Source organism: Coregonus lavaretus (genome assembly GCF_964263955.1).
Source record: "Coregonus lavaretus genome assembly, chromosome: 32".
In the NCBI taxonomy this organism is placed as follows: Eukaryota; Metazoa; Chordata; class Actinopteri; order Salmoniformes; family Salmonidae; genus Coregonus; species Coregonus lavaretus.
In genome coordinates this window covers 33,026,749-33,044,478 of record NC_140019.1, presented here as the reverse complement: position 1 = coordinate 33,044,478, position 17,730 = coordinate 33,026,749, and the positions used below count along the sequence as shown (strand labels likewise).

The 17,730-nt window shown below is 45.2% G+C and overlaps 2 protein-coding genes across 3 annotated transcripts in view; one reads left to right on the top strand and one right to left on the bottom strand.

Moving 5' to 3' along the window:
* Positions 1-10,551, bottom strand: part of LOC311107806 (MORC family CW-type zinc finger protein 3-like) — a 28,525-nt gene extending 17,974 nt beyond the window's left edge. For both annotated transcript variants that reach the window (XM_084150357.1, XM_084150358.1), the window contains exons 1-3: positions 10,471-10,551; positions 10,240-10,312; positions 464-596 (exon numbers count right to left, since the gene is read on the bottom strand). In XM_084150357.1, the coding sequence (XP_084006483.1) occupies positions 464-596; positions 10,240-10,312; positions 10,471-10,509 (245 nt within the window). In that variant the 5' untranslated portion in view covers positions 10,510-10,551. The remainder of the gene's footprint in view (positions 1-463; positions 597-10,239; positions 10,313-10,470) is intronic.
* LOC311107599 (monocarboxylate transporter 8-like) overlaps positions 1-17,730 on the top strand; it is a 274,710-nt gene that overhangs the window by 80,188 nt on the left and 176,792 nt on the right. The window lies entirely within an intron of this gene.

The following is a 17,730-nucleotide window of genomic DNA, read 5'->3' as shown; positions in this document are numbered from 1 at the left end:
AGAGAGAGAGAGAGAGAGAGAGGGAGAGAGAGAGGGAGAGTGGGCGTGAGTGGAGAGAGAGGGAGAGTGGGCATGAATGAGAGAGAAGGGAGTATGGGCATGAGTGAGAAAAAAGAAGGGTGTGAAAGAAAGACAAAATTGACCGCTATCTCTGTTGTTTATGTATGGGTAATTACAGTATAACAGTTCACATAGCAGTGTGTGTGTGTGTGTGTGTGTGTGAGGCTGCAACATGGATGATCAAACAGTTGTGTGTGTGTGTATAATATAATATAATATGTCATTTAGCAGATGCTTTTATCCAAAGCGACTTACAGTCATGTGTGCATACATTTTTACGTATGGGTGGTCCCAGGGATCGAACCCACTACCCTGGCGTTACAAGCATCATGCTCTACCAATTGAGCTACAGAGGACCATGTGTGTATGTGTGTACCCAACCGTACGTATGTGTGTTTCTCACCTGAGCATCTTGTGCAGTTTGCTGGGGGTCATACCACTGCCGTTGTCAGTGAAGGCCAGACAAAGCTGCTGCTGCTCCTCCACCACATCTATCCAGATCTGCCTGGCTGTCACGCCCGGGTCTGATGCATTATCTACACAGCACAAAGTCACTCAGTCAATCAATGCATCTATAAGGCCCCTTTACATGAAAAACTGTTGTAAAAACTGTTGTAGAACAAGTTGTAAAAGTCACACAATGCTTCACATTAACCCTGTCTAGACATGGGGTGTACTGTAATTATTAAAATCAGTTGACCAATTTATCCTGAGGCAGGGGTCTTAATTATGTAAAAGTGGTCTCTTGTGACAGACTAGCACACATGAGATTCTATTGGAACGCTGTGGTCGGGAGAGGTTGTGTTTTCTCTAGCAGGAGGTAAGCTTGAGGTAAGCTTGGCTTCTTATATGGTGTTGAGTAAAGCTTAAACCATGCATTTGATCGTAGGTAGGTAGTTGTAGTTAGGTATTGTAGGTAGTTTATTTAGGTAGTTATTGTAGGTTTCCGTAGGTAATTATTGTAGGTAAGTATTGTTTACGGCGGAGCCCGGAGAAAGCACGAGGCTAGCTAGCTAGCGGGTAGCTACTGGTAACGTTTAACAACGGTGGAGAGTTGTTTCCAATGTTAATGTGCTAGCTAGCCAACGTTTAATTTTTGCTGCGTTATGAAAGGAACTAGACACGGACACGAATTATCTGTTTAGTGTGTTAACACACTATTGGTAGTTTGTTGTAACCAAGTATTGGTGCTAAACTGTGTGTTATTGGATGCTAGCATGCTAGTTAGCTATGGCGTCATAGTTAGGCATCGTGGGCTGTTGTGGGTAGTTACTGTAGGTTAGCATTGTTTTTCGGCGGTGCCGGGTCTAGCACGAAGCTAGCTAGCTAGCCGTTCTTCAAACAAAGTCAACACAGTGGCCATTGCTAGCTAGCCAACACGACCAGCTAACTGTACTGTAGTAGCTAAATACAATATACTTATGCTAGCTAGCCAACGTTTAATTATTGCTGCGTTATGAAAGGAACTAGACACGGACACGAATGATCTGTTTAGTGTGTTAACACACTATTGGTAGTCTGTTGTAACCAAGTATTGGTGCTAAACTGTGTGTTATTGGATGCTAGCATGCTAGTTAGCTATGGTGTCATAGTTAGGCATCGTGGGCTGTTGTGGGTAGTTACTGTAGGTTGGCATTGTCTTCGGTGTAGCACGAAGCTAGCTAGCTATCCGTTTTTCGAACAGAGTCAACACAGTAGCCATTGTGTGCTGTACTGTGGCAGCTAAATACAATATATTTGTGCTAAGCTAGCCAACGTTTAATTATTGCTGCGTTATGAAAGGAACTAGACACGGACACAAATTATCTGCTTAGTGTGTTAACACACTATTGGTGGTTTGTTGTGACCAAGTGTTGGTGCTAAACTGTGTGTTATTGGATGCTAGCATGCTAGTTAGCTATGGTGTCATAGTTAGCTAGCTGAATAAAGTGGGTTGAGTCTACTCCTTTAAACATTGAACCGCTGTGGTTCACAACAATTCTGATTTCTAAAGGTGGAAGTTGGGAGAGTTTTTGTTCGGGTGGTTCAGTGAAACAATTATAGTTTCTGAGGTGGAAGTTTTGGTGAGGGAGGCCCTGCTCTCTCTTCTTCCAGATGTTTAGTTCATTTCATTCCGATCTCCTCTGCATTATTGTAGCCATTTGCTACAGCCTGTCAACTATGCCTCTGCCTATCCCTGTTCTCTCCTCTCTGCACAGGCTACACAAACGCCTCACACCGCGTGGCTGCTGCCTCTCTAACCTGGTGGTCCCTGCACGCACCCCACACCTGGAGTTCCAGGTCTCAGGCAGCCTCTGGAACTGCCGTTCTGCTGCCAACAAAGCTGACTTCATCCCAGCCTATGCTAACCTCCAGTCCCTCGACTTCCTGGCGCTGACGGAAACATGGATTACCACTGAAAACACTGTTACTCCTACTGCTCTCTCCTCGTCTGACCATGTGTTCTCGCATACCCCGAGAGCATCTGGTCAGAGGGGTGGTGGCACAGGAATCCTCATCTCTCCCAAGTGGACATTCTCAATTTTCCCCCTAACCCACCTGTCTATCTCCTCATTTGAATTCCATGCTGTCACAGTCACTAGCCCATTTAAGCTTAATATCCTTGTCATCTATCGCCCTCCAGGTTCCCTTGGAGAGTTCATCAATGAGCTTGACGCCTTGATAAGTTCCTTTCCTGAGGATGGCTCACCCCTCACAGTTTTGGGGGATTTCAACCTCCCTATGTCCACATTTGACTCATTTCTCTCTGCCTCCTTCTTTCCACTCCTCTCCTCTTTTGACCTCACCCTCTCACCGTCCCCCCCTACTCACAAGGCAGGCAATACGCTTGACCTTATCTTTACTAGATGCTGGTCTTCTACTAATCTCACTGCAACTCCCCTCCATGTCTCCGACCACTACTTTGTTTCCTTTTCTCTCTCGCTCTCCTCCAACACTACTCACTCTGCCCCTACACAGATGGTAATGCGCCGCCGCAACCTTCGCTCTCTCTCTCCCACTACTCTCTCCTCTTCCATCCTATCATCTCTTCCCTCTGCTCAATCCTTCTCCCTCCAATCTCCTGATTCTGCCTCCTCAACCCTCCTCTCCTCCCTTTCTGCATCCTTTGACTCTCTGTGTCCCCTATCCTCCCGGCCGGCTCGGTCCTCCCCTCCAGCTCCGTGGCTTGATGACTCATTGCGAGCTCACAGAACAGAGCTCCGGGCAGCGGAGCGGAAATGGAAGAAAACTAAACTCCCTGCCGACCTGGCATCTTTTCACTCCCTCCTCTCTACATTTTCTTCATCTGTTTCTGCTGCTAAGGCCACTTTCTACCACTCTAAATTCCAAGCATCTGCCTCTAACCCTAGGAAGCTCTTTGCCACATTTTCCTCCCTCCTGAATCCTCCCCCCCTCCCCCCCCCCCTCCTCTCTCTCTGTGGATGACTTCGTCAACCACTTTGAAAAGAAGGTTGACGACATCCGATCCTCGTTTGTTAAGTCTAATGACACTGCTGGTCCTACTCACACTGCCCTACCCTATGCTTTGACTTCTTTCTCCCCTCTCTCTCCAGATAAAATCCTGCGACTTGTGACTGCAGGCCGCCCAACAACCTGCCCGCTTGACCCCATCCCCTCCTCTCTTCTCCAGACCATCTCCGGTGACCTTCTCCCCTACCTCACCTCGCTGATCAACTCATCCTTGACCGCTGGCCATGTCCCTTCCGTCTTCAAGAGAGCGAGAGTTGCTCCCCTTCTCAAAAAAACAACACTCGATCCCACTGATGTCAACAACTACAGACCAGTATCCCTTCTTTCTTTTCTTTCCAAAACTATTGAGCGTGCCGTCTTTAGCCAACTCTCTTGCTATCTCTCTCAGAATGACCTTCTTGATCCAAACCAGTCAGGTTTCAGGACTGGTCATTCAACTGAGACTGCTCTTCTCTGTGTCACGGAGGCTCTCCGCACTGCTAAAGCTAACTCTCTCTCCTCTGCTCTTGTCCTTCTAGACCTGTCTGCTGCCTTTGATACTGTGAACCATCAGATCCTCCTCTCCACCCTCTCCGAGCTGGGCATCTCCGGCGCGGCTCACTCCTGGATTGCGTCCTACCTGACCGGTCGCTCCTACCAAGTGGCGTGGCGAGAAGCTGTCTCCGCACCACGTGCTCTCACCACTGGTGTCCCCAAGGGCTCAGTTCTAGGCCCTCTCCTTTTCTCCCTATACACCAAGTCACTTGGCTCTGTCATATCCTCACATGGCCTCTCCTATCATTGCTACGCTGACGATACACAACTAATCTTCTCCTTTCCCCCTTCTGATAACCAGGTGGCGAATCGCATCTCTGCATGTCTGGCAGACATATCAGTATGGATGACGGATCACCACCTCAAGCTGAGCCCTGGCAAGACGGAGCTGCTCTTCCTCCCGGGGAAGGACTGCCCGTTCCATGATCTCGCCATCACGGTTGACAACTCCGTTGTGTCCTCCTCCCAGCGTGCGAAGAGCCTTGGCGTGACCCTGGACAACACCCTGTCGTTCTCCGCTAACATCAAGGCGGTGACCCGCTCCTGCAGGTTCATGCTCTACAACATTCGGAGAGTACGACCCTGCCTTACACAGGAAGCGGCACAGGTCCTAATCCAGGCACTTGTCATCTCCCGTCTGGATTACTGCAACTCGCTGTTGGCTGGCCTCCCTGCCTGTGCCATTAAACCCCTACAACTCATCCAGAACGCCGCAGCCCGTCTGGTGTTCAACCTTCCCAAGTTCTCTCACGTCACCCCCCTCCTCCGCACACTCCACTGGCTTCCAGTTGAAGCTCGCATCCGTTACAAGACCATGGTGCTTGCCTATGGAGCAGTGAGGGGAACGGCACCTCTGTACCTTCGGGCTCTGATCAGTCCCTACACCCAAACGAGGGCATTGCGTTCATCCACCTCTGGCCTGCTGGCTCCCCTTCCTCTGCGGAAGCATAGTTCCCGCTCAGCCCAGTCAAAACTGTTCGCTGCTCTGGCACCCCAATGGTGGAACAAGCTCCCTCACGACGCCAGGACAGCGGAGTCACTCACCACCTTCCGGAGACATTTGAAACCCCACCTCTTTAAGGAATACCTGGGATAGGATAAAGTAATCCTTCTACCCCCCCCCCCCCCCCCCCCCCAAAAAAAAAAAATTGTAAAGTGGTTATCCCACTGGCTATAGGGTGAATGCACCAATTTGTGAGTCGCTCTGGATAAGAGCGTCTGCTAAATGACGTAAATGTGCCCTTGAGCAAGGCACTTAACCCTAATTGCTCCTGTAAGTCGCTCTGGATAAGAGCGTCTGCTAAATGACTAAAATGTAAATGTAAATGTAGATTAGGCCAAGATTAACTGGACTGGTTTGAACAGATGTTTTTTCGGACCAAATATCTTGCTTCGTTGAAAAATAGCCTGGGGTTTCCCAAACTCTGTCCTGCGTTTTATATCATATTGTACAACAGATGAGGAAACTAACACTGTAAAAGTGTTAAAAAACTTGATCTGTGTTATTTCCTGATAGTTGCTGGTTGAAAATATAATCTACACAGGACCTTCTAATCAGCAGGTTTGCATGGGCGGGAGTTTCGGCTTTCCATGGTGACATCACCATGCGGTAAATTGGTTAATAGACCAATAACAAATTGTGCTCCAAACCTCTCTGCCAATAACAGCTAGTTTTCCGTTTTCACTCCCAGACAGTCCTAGCAAAATTCTTGCTTGATTATTATTTTGCCCATTTTAATGGAACTCTATTACAGTAAGGTACTTAACTGTTACCCAGAAATGAGTTGATATTGATATAAAAACAGCTGCTTTGGGCCTTTAACCTCTTAAGGATCGGACCCTTTTTTTACATTTTCACCTAAAATGACATATCCAAATCTAACTGCCTGTAGCTCAGGACCTGAAGCAAGGATATGCATATTCTTGATACCATTTGAAAGGAAACACTTTGAAGTTTGTGGAAATGTGAAATTAATGTAGGAGAATATAACACATTAGATCTGGTAAAATATAATACAAACCAAAAAACATGCGTTTTCTATTTATTTTTTTGCTCCATCATCTTTGAAATGCAAAAGAAAGGCCACAATATAATATAGCAGTTTAGGCGCAATTTTGGCCACTAGATGGTAGCAGTGTGTGTGCAAAGTTTCAGATTGATCCAGTGAAGCATTGCAATACTGGACTATTTTGTATCAAGTCTGCCCAAATGTGCCAAATTGGTCAATTAATTCATTTTCAAGTACATAACTATAGAGAACATACAAAAATTATATGGTAATACAAAATGTAAGTTTACACACTCCCAGGAATGTCATACATGATGGATCATTAGCTTATACACTAACTTTCACACATCTAGCGGGGTGGGTGTGGAGCCAGAGACAGCAAGGGTTCAAACTGTAGAACCCAGTTCCTACATTTGAATATAAAAACAGATTTTATCAAACAAAACTATGCTACATTTTATCTCTGGGACCCTAAGGATGACAAAACAGAACAAGATTACTGAATGTAAGTACATTATTTACCTTCAGAGGTGAATGTATCAAACCAGTTGCCGTGATAAGTTTTTGGTTGTTGTGCACTCTCCTCAAACAATAGCATGGTATTTTTTCACTGTAATAGCTACTGTAAATTGGACAGTGCAGTTAGATTAACAATAATTTAAGCTTTCTGCCCATATAAGACATGTCTATGTCCTGGAAAGTTAGCTGTTACTTACAACAGTCATGTTAATCACATTAGCGCACGTTAGCTCAATCGTCCCATATACGGGACACCGATCCCGTAGAGGTTAAACAAAGTTACAACACAATGGGCTTGTTTGAGTCGAGGAGTGAAGTTGGGGGAGGTGCATCTACGACAGCCGAAAGCCGGACATGGATGTGGTTTTCCAGCAGGAAGGCTCAGTGCAACATGGCAGTGTTGCCATTGTTTATAAAGGTTTCTTTGTAATGTCAAAATAAACATGTCTCCAACCCCCATATCACACACTCACAAGCTGTAAATATATGTGTGTACATTGTACTATCAATTGGTGAAAGAGAGCCTCAAATATCACATTCAATTATACATGAATCGCAGAAAAGTTTGTTTGGTCACGTTCACGTGTGTCAAACAAAAACACCCTAATGATTTGTTGACAGCCTCCCACAATGCAGGGATGGCTGCAGGTTGTAGTTGGTGAAGAGGAACTGCAGAAATTTGCAGTCGACTGCAGTCAAAACTTCATTAACGTTGATCACATGGTTTTTGTAAAGTTCATGCAGTCGTCATGTAGGTGCAAGTCGGACAATTTTTATCCCCATAATGCAACACACTTTGTAAGGCTTGAACGCTCCCAGTATGTATCTTCAGTGCTTGACTTGGACTAAAATAGGTGCTGGTACTCATGTTGGGTGAAAGTAATGTTTATATTTAGGTGCAGGAGGTCCACAATACTTTTGAGCTAATATTCTGTAAGAGGAACAGGAGCTCAAGCAGGAGAAAATGTGAGGTGCCGGTACTCAGCTAAGGTGAGCTCCTGCCCAAGTCAAGCACTGCATATCTTAACCAAATGCAAGTCTACAGTGTGCACCACACTCAGGGTTATTCCAAGTATGCAAATCGCAGGCTTTCACAAATTTGAAGGTGACCAACAGACAATGCACACGGCACGAACCAACTGGTCTATTCCAACCAATGATCATGCACACATAGCTGCAGGAAGTAGTTTGGGGGTGGGGGTGCTGCAGATTGTCCTCTAATACAGGACTATTAAAGTCCTGTATTAGAGGACTACTTTAATATATATATATATATATATATACAGTGAGGGAAAAAAGTATTTGATACCCTGCTGATTTTGTACGTTTGCCCACTGACAAAGAAATGATCAGTCTATAATTTTAATGGTATGTTTATTTGAACAGTGAGAGACAGAATAACAACAACAAAATCCAGAAAAACGCATGTCAAAAATGTTATAAATTGATTTGCATTTTAATGAGGGAAATAAGTATTTGACCCCCTCTCAATCAGGAAGATTTCTGGCTCCCAGGTGTCTTTTATACAGGTAACGAGCTGAGATTAGGAGCACACTCTTAAAGGGAGTGCTCCTAATCTCAGCTTGTTACCTGTATAAAAGACACCTGTCCACAGAAGCAATCAATCAATCAGATTCCAAACTCTCTACCATGGCCAAGACCAAAGAGCTCTCCAAGGATGTCAGGGAAAGATTGTAGACCTACACAAGGCTGGAATGGGCTACAACACCATCGCCAAGCAGCTTGGTGAGAAGGTGACAACAGTTGGTGTGATTATTCGCAAATGGAAGAAACACAAAATAACTGTCAATCTCCCTCGGCCTGGGGCTCCATGCAAGATCTCACCTCGTGGAGTTGCAATGATGATGAGAACGGTGAGGAATCAGCCCAGAACTACACGGGAGGATCTTGTCAAGTATCTCAAGGTAGCTGGGACCATAGTCACCAAGAAAACAATTGGTAACACACTACGCCGTGAAGGAATGAAATCCTGCAGCGCCCGCAAGGTCCCCCTGCTCAAGAAAACACATATACAGGCCCGTCTGAAGTTTGCCAATGACTATCTGAATGATTCAGAGGAGAACTGGGTGAAAGTGTTGTGGTCAGATGAGACCAAAATCGAGCTCTTTGGCATCAACTCAACTCGCCGTGTTTGGAGGAGGGGGAATGCTGCCTATGTCCCCAAGATCACCATCCCCACCGTCAAACATGAAGGTGGAAACATTATGCTTTGGGGTGTTTTTCTGCTAAGGGGACAGGACAACTTCACCGCATCAAAGGGACGATGGACGGGGCCATGTACCGTCAAATCTTGGGTGAGAACCTCCTTCCCTCAGCCAGGGCATTGAAAATGGGTCGTGGATGGGTATTCCAGCATGACAATGACCCAAAACACACGGCCAAGGCAACAAATGAGTGGCTCAAGAAGAAGCACATTAAGGTCCTGGAGTGGCCTAGCCAGTCTCCAGACCTTAATCCCAAAGAAAATCTGTGGAGGGAGCTGAAGGTTCAAGTTGCCAAACGTCAGCCTCGAAACCTTAATGTCTTGGAGAAGATCTGCAAAGAGGAGTGGAACAAAATCCCTCCTGAGATGTGTGCAAACCTGGTGGCCAACTACAAGAAACATCTGACCTCTGTGATTGCCAACAAGGGTTTTGCCACCAAGTACTAAGTCATGTTTTGCAGAGGGGTCAAATACTTATTTCCCTCATTAAAATGCAAATCAATTTATAACATTTTTGACATGCGTTTCTCTGGATTGTTTTGTTGTTATTCTGTCTCTCACTGTTCAAATAAACCTACCATTAGAATTATAGACTGATCATGTCTTTGTCAGTGGGCAAACGTACAAAATCAGCAGGGGATCAAATACTTTTTTCCCTCACTGTATTATTATTTTCATTTTATTCAAATTTTTCAGGGGGTGCTGAGCACCCCTTGTTCCAGGGGCAATGCCTGCATAGAGTGGAGGCTTCTCAGCTCTGACCATTTTAAACATATCTACCGAATTTAGATGAAAATAAAAAACGGACATGAATATAAAACATATTTTACCCGCATTGCAAGGGTGTTACTGCGTTGATATCAATGAGGATCTAAATTCCACCTAAAAAAAAAAACTTGGTAAAATATTTTCTGTATGCCTGGCAAGCGGCGTCACAATAAAGTTACTGTAGGCATAATGACGGCCTACCCCAGCCAAACCCGGACGACGCTGGGCCAATTGTGCGCCAACCTATGGGACTCCCAATCACGGTTCGGATTGTGATACAGCCTGGAATCGAACCTATAGTGACGCCTCTAGCACCTTAGACCGCTGCGCCACTCGGGAGGGGCACTTCATTTGATTATAATTAGGGCACTTCATTTGATTATAATTACATGTTACAACTAAAGTATAACTAAAGTTAAGTATAACGTATACTGTCACATGCGATGAGAAAAGAACAGGTGGATGACAGACTGTCGATGAAGAGCGGGCAACACACACACACACACACACACAGACAAGGCGTCTATTGTATTTTATTACGCGGCAGCCATGCCACCAGTAAGTTTTTACGCACCAACATTTGCAACTTTCCTGCCTTCAGCGGAAGGGGAAATGAAAACACAGAATATCAAAATGAAAGTTGACTGTTATTACCTATTAGTTCTGCAACTGCGCTGAAAGGCCACGTATGACTTGTTGAATTACTATTCAGGAAGGACGGACTCATCTGCAAAAAAACAACAACTTCGATATTTACAATTTTCCTTTATAATAAAAGCAAAACGTCAACAACCTATCTAGCATATAAGAACGAATGCAAATGACTAACGAAATAGCTTTAAACCCGTTTTTGTACAATAAATAACTTATTAGAAAAATACATACGGAACTGAGGCGAATCCCATGCTCGCTAAGCCTCGCCATGTTTTTACAGTGAAAGCCACTTGCAGGCAAACGACACCCACGTCAAAGACAGTACAGAGTTTAAACTGTGCCTACGTAGTAAGTAGCGACAGGCCGCGCGCACAGGTCTGTCTAGCCGCGTTCACGGCCCAGTCGGAACTAGGAAACTGAAATGCCCGACTTGCTAACTAGTTGTAGCCTCGTTATACACGTGCCGCGTTCAACCAGTTAGCAAGTCGGACATGTAAGAGTTTCCTGGTTCCGACTAGGACGTGAACGCGGCATATGTTCAGCCCTCTGGGGGAGGTCGTACCACAGTCATAAACCCCCCCCATTTCTAAAATGTATTACAAACGCTAACCGTAACCACACTGCTAACCCCCTAGTGGTGCACGACTCCAGGGTTTTTGGAGTCGACTCTTGCTCGACTCCCAAACACGCTGAAACGGATGCGCACACACCACCTCATTATTTCAGAGTCATACTTGGAAGACTACATCTGCGTTATAGAGACTAACATGAGCATGATGCTGCCCGTTTGCTTATCAACTTAACCTATAAAAGGCCTATTTGGTTTGCATATAGAAGGTGATGTGTAGGAACTATAATTTTTCTGTGATATTTATGCTGTTCGCTGCCATGACGGATCCCATGGGATTATTGGGCTCTAAATTGATAAACCTATTATTTCCCATGTTATAGCACTATTCGGACAGGTATTACTAGAGACGTTGGTTATGCAATTATTATTCAGGCATGTGCGTTATTTCAGAGGACGATTCACACAGGATTCTTTTTTCCAAACTGCCCCCTGTAATTCATTTCCCCCCAAATGTAATTGATTTATGACGGAAGCTTGGAGGTTTTTATTCTAGGCGTGAAGATATTTCAACGTGATGTCTAGACAATAATAGGCTACACTAATAACTCGTGCTGGACTGCCAAATGTATAGGTGTCCCCATAATATTTAAATTGATGAAGTGTGATTATAATTATTATTTTAGCTATCCATGGTTGACGTCCTTCCTAATAACAACGCCCCCAATCCTGCTGATTTGAACTGCTGAACCGTATTTGCACTTGAGATGCGTTTATGGAGGAGAAAGTGAATTTGCCATTTCCAAAAACTTTAGCGGGGATGCTCTGCTTTGCAATCTAATACCTAGGACAGGGCTCTCCAACCCTGTTCGTGGAGAGCTACCATCCTGTAGGTTTTCACTCCAACCCTAATCTAGTGCATCTGATTCAATAATTAGCTGGTTGATGAACTGAATCAGTTTAGTTATAACTGGGGTTGGAGCGAAAACCTACAGAAAGGTATCTCTCCAGGAACAGGGTTGGAGAGCCCTGACCTAAACAGCCAGCCAGGTTTTCATTAAATAAGCTATAGGCAATACTTTTTATTGCACATTTAGGCCTAATTAAACTGATGCATTTGGCGATGTTCAACTTCAATTCACTGGCACTATGAAGAATAGCTTAGCCATACTCATTGATAGCCTACTATATAGTTTAATATACTTTTGGTGAATTTACGAGGCAGATTACCAAAGATATTGCCGACTGTCTGCCTGCCCCGATCCACTCTCTCCCTCGCCTGCTCTTTCTCTTCGCTATGAAAAACGCTAGTGTGTGTTTGGTCTTCGGTCTGCTGCGTGTATAAAAGCTCAACCTATTCATTGATAGCCCCTACTTTAGTGAACTTACGCGAGCCCTACTTTAGTGAACTTGCGCGAGACATTGTAAACCAAGAAATTGCGAGATACACCATTGCGATAGCCTATACACCTTTTCATTACCGATGCACGGTTCTAACTGTCTGCCTGGTGGCCGACATGCCTGACTCTCTAGCTCGCGCTGTCTTTGCTGTGAAATATATGAGAGTTTGTGTTCTCAGAAGTAGCCTACGAAAACTAGTTTCCTCCGTTGCAAAAATACCGAATCTTAGGAGTCGAGAAGCTTGACACACGGAAATGGGAGTCGACACCGGGAGTCGACGGGCAAGGAGTCGAGGAATCTATTATTTTGGAGTCAACTCCCACCCCGGGGGATTTGCAAGGTGGTGCACTTGTGGTTTCAAAATTCAGAGAAGCCTTCGGTGGCAGCCATTTCGCAGAACAACTTCTATCGTCAATGAGAGTGCCAAAGTAGGAAGTGCTGCTATGGTCTAAAACTCATAGTGTGGTAAAGGAAAAGCCACAATAGGCCCAGCTGGCACAGAAGTAGCTTATTTCTCTGCCTTTTAAAAATAGAGGTGAGTTTGGTTTGGACAAACAAAAACAGGGCCATGTGTTCTAGTCTAGTGCACATTGAATCTTCACCTTGACCTTACAGGCGTATCTCCTGGGTATTGAAACAGACCACAGAATGTTGCACCATTCAGCCATACAAACAACTTCCTCTAGTCCAGTGATTCACACAAGTCGGCCTATAGGACCCCCGGGGGCCTCAGATAACTTTCAGGGGGTCCATGAAAAAGCATGGTCTCTGGATAAAACTAACACTGAAAATAATAGCAGCAAGTCCAAAATATCTCACATTTAATGGAATAACTGTTTGACAGACATTAAAACATTGGACATTTGCATATATGAGTCGTTCCATGTCATTTCAGCAAGCCATGACACCCACCTTCTCAGATTGTTCTGAAATGGTTTCTGTAGTTAGAAACAGGTAAGATTGGCATTCCTGAAACATTATTTTGTTGAAATTTAATTTGTTCTCTGAGAATATAATGTATTCCCTGTGAATCTGATGTTTTTTCCCCCCTGTTCAGAGAAATAAGTGGTCCCATGTGGCTCAGTTGGTAGAGCATTGGACTTGCAACGCCAGAGTTGTGGGTTCGATTCTCATGGGGGACCAGTACGAACAAATATGAACATGTATGCACTCACTACTGTAAGTCGCTCTGGATAAGAGCGTCTGCTAAATGACTGAAATGAAAATAAGTAATTTAAGTCACTTGCATTAATTATCTTAAGGTAGTGTGAAAGTACCAGGTTTTGACCACTAGATGCCACTGTTACTGCTCTACCGCAACAGTTTCTAATGATGAATTTAGTCTTAAGATGATGCTTTTGGGAAACCGGGCCCTGGTCTCTTGTGTTTATTAAATAGATCACAACATTTCCTTTGCAACTTTAGGTAGAAAACCAATAGATTTGGCTCATGATGAAAATACATGGTGTGGTCATCCTCACAATTCAATCCAGTCCTCCATGAAAGCAATTCAGTTTGCCCTTCTTTTATGCTTCATCTGTGTCCAAGAAACGCTCCCCTTGTGTGTGGTTTATTCCCTTCAAAAAAGGTTTGGATTAGTTACTGTTAGATCATTCTTGGTGAGCAAGCAAACCACGCATGCTTCCCAGTCAAAACAGTTTGCGCAAATATTATGACGTTGGTGTTTGCTCAAGTTTTTTTTCCGGCTGTTCGCACACATAAATTTTTTTCCTGAGGCAAGTTGAAGTTTGGAAGCCGAAGTCTACTACCCTTAGTCGCTGATTGGTCAACAGTACTACTAGTAGTGGTGGGAACTATGGACGGGATTCTTCAATGAAGTGTTTGTTGTCATTTAACAAGAGATTACTAGTTTTCATGCACCTTTTTTCACTTGAGAAATAGTGCACCAAACATCTTAGTTAGATGTAAAATTGCGCGACTAAGACCACCTTGGCATTAATTAAAGATGTATTTATCGTATATTTTAAGGGATTATGCGAGGTACAGACATTCGCTTCGCCTAGCCGAGTTCTGCTAGGAGCCAACCGAACCTAGTATGCCGGCGGCTATAGGCTACAGCAGTTCTAATGGTTTCAATGTTATGGTCTCTAATGGTCTTTAATGGTAAAAGTCCAGACACACACTGTATAGTGTTTTTCAATGGTAAGGGCATTGGGTTCTATTAGGGTTGTCACAAAATTTTAGTCCCTAGACCATTTCTCCATCAACGTTTTGGGCTTGTAGGAAATGTCTCCATATGAGAATTGCACGATAGGGATAGCCCTCTCAGAGAGCGGCCACTTGTTGGACCATTCATGAACGACTGGGATGAATTGTGAGGATGACCACACAATTTATTTTCATAATGAGCCAAATCTATTTGCTTTTCTACCCAAAGTTAAAAAGGAGCCGGAACAGTGGCATCTAGTGGGCAAAACCTGGTACTTTCACACTACTATATGGTAAATAATGCAATCAACTTAAATGACTAATTTCTCTGAACAGAGGCAAAAAAACATATCCAGATTCACAGGGAATACATTACATAGTATGGAAAAGCAACACTACAAGCCACAGCTTCATACTACTTGTCAAACATAGAGATCCAACTGATACTGTATACTGGTTGTTGGGGTGGGATTGGGATTGGCATGGGGTGTGGGATGTCCGTGGGTGAGTTTTTGATATTTTTTGGGGACTCCTTCGTGTCTTACTCATTGGTAGGAAGACGTTTGGTCCAAATCAGATGTTGGGTACTATATTTATTTAATATTATCTGAATCCTATAAATTAAAATAGCCAATTTGGGTGCAATCAATTAGCTTAATTTCTCAGAGATCAAATTATATTTCAACAAAATAATGTTTCAGGAATGCTAATCGTATCTGTTAGTAACTACAACAATAATCTGAGATGGTGGTTTTCGGGTCTGGTTCTGGTTCTGGTGACGGAATTACGCTGAGACTAATTTTTCACTTAAAAGGTTTACCAAACAAAAAGCATTGATTTCAAAGTTTAACAAACCATAGAACTCTATGCACAAGGACTAATTTTAACAATTTCAATAAAATAAAATTCTAGGGAGATTTTAATTGCAATTCTGTTACCAAACTTTGCATATCTGCAGTTTTTCCAGTAAATGTTTTTTTTTTTTTTACTGTGTAAATTGTTAAAAGTAATCATTGTGCATAGAGTTGTATGGTTTGTTGGACTTTGAAATCAATAGTTTTTGTTTAGCATACATTTTAGAGTAAAAAAAGTCTCAGCATAATTCCGTTACCTTGGAATTGCCCCTCTTCCCCTTTTGCTACACTACTCTCTCATTTCAATTCAATTTCAATTTGCTTTATTGGCATGAAGAGCCACAAATGTGTTATGTTTCACTATATTGGATCGCTCCAATATATTGGTATCACTCCGCGGCGGAGGGATACGTCCGAGGTGAGGTTTTACAGATTTACTCCCATGTACACCTGTGTCACGGCTGGGGTCCGCCCCTATATATAGACCCCATGGCCGCGACACACATTCTCTTTCATTTTCTCGGCGGACATCCGTTAGGTATGAGGTACAAACTTTCTGAAGTTGGCTTGGTAAGTCACTTCTAAGTGTAATATCTTGCGTGGATGTATACTCACTAGCTGTTTGCAGCCTGGAGCAGCTGGCCACATGGCCAGCCCCTCCTCTTGAGTGCTCCATTCGCTGCGTGCCTTTGATCTGTATCTTCCGCCCGTGGTTTGTTGTACTTACATTTACATTTTAGTAATTTAGCAGACGCTCTTATCCAGAGCGACTTACAGTTAGTGAGTGCATACATCATTTTTTTTATTTTTATACTGGCCCCCCATGGGAATCGAACCCACAACCCTGGCGTTGCAAACGCCATGCTCTACCAACTGAGCTACATCCCTGCCAACCATTCCCTCCCTTACCCTGGACGACGCTGGGCCAATTGTGCGCCGGCCCATGCGTCTCCCGGTCGCGGTCGGGTACGACAGAGCCTGGATTCGAACCAGGATCTCTAGTGGCACAGCTAGCACTGCGACGCAGTGCATTACACTACGACTGTGTGCATTCATTAGTATGGTGGCTCTTGCTGCACAAACTGTAATTTACCTTACACAACTTGCCGACTGTGTGTGTTGTGAATTGCTTTAACATGCTGCTCCCCGCGCCTATGGCACGGGTTCTCTGCTAATTACCCTGCAGGGTTTTTTCTTGTTCTTTCCCATGCAGAGTGTAAGAGTATCGTGGTGGGCTTTCCACTACATTGAGACATTAACTTTGGATATCCTTAATGGAGTTACTCCATCATATGGTGCTGTTTTACTGCTTGGATATTAAACGGCTAGGTAATATTGCAGTTGGTGTAAAACCAAATAAATCAAATCCATTACCTGGTTGCTGTTTTTGTCTGCCTGTTTTTCCCACACAGGTCTTCCCCATTTCTTTGCGGAGGTACTGGGTAATTGATCCCTCACTGGGTTCCTATCCCTCCAAGCCGGTCACGACATAAGCTTGCCCAGGGCGTCGGACCCCTGCTCCGTGGCCTTGTTGGCTTGGCTGAGCTTATGGCTTCCCTGTGACAGGTGTGATGGTGGCATCCCCCCTGGGGATCCACATACCTTGTGTATACACTGCCTGGGTTTGAGCCACGCTGGAGCGCCCTACTGGATGCCTGTTTTTTGTGTGTGGTGTTCTCAGAACGCCTGCGCCTGGCGCGATTGGAGTCCATGCGCGAATGGATCGGCCAGGCTCGGGCTCAGGCTGGGGACGAGCTCCCACCCTCAAGAGTGGTGCGCCAGCGGGCTCTTAGTCCCTCTACTGGGCCCAGTACCCCTCCCAGGAAGCGTGGCCGGAGCCACCGCAGGCAGAGCCCATCTGCTGCCAGTCCTGGATGGGGGCAGGAGTCCAACCGCTGGGACCACCTTGAACGGAGGGTGCATGCCCTGCGTCAGTAGGTTGATAGCTTCGGTGGCGGCGACGGCTGTTCCCTGTTGGCCAGTGATAGGCTGTTCCTGGGGGTCGGCTGGGGGGGTGTGACCAAGGGCATGTCGGCCAGCAGCTGTTGGCTACCCCCTTGGAGCGGCAGGCACATCAATACACTAGAGCTTCAAGCTGTACTGCTGGCCCTGCGGTCTTTCCTTCCACGTCTAGCGTCTCTACACACAGCGCACGTACCTGGCATCCTGAATGTGGCAGCGGATATGCTCTCGAGGGAGGGCCCGCCACCTTGGGACTGGAGCCTACATTCCCAGGTGGTGCAGCACCTGTGGGACACGTTTGGGAGGGCGCAGGTGGACCTGTTTGCCTCCCTGGGCAATGCACACTTCCCCCTGTGGTACTCCATGTCGGAGCCACCAGGGCCTCTGGGCTTGGATGCTCTGGCTCACGATTGGGCAGGGTTGGAGCTTTACGCATTCCCCCCTTTTCCCCTGATCCAGGCTGTGCTGGACAGGACCAGGATGGCAGAGCATCGTCTGCTGCTGGTGGTCCCAGACGACCCTGGTTCAGCCTTCTCC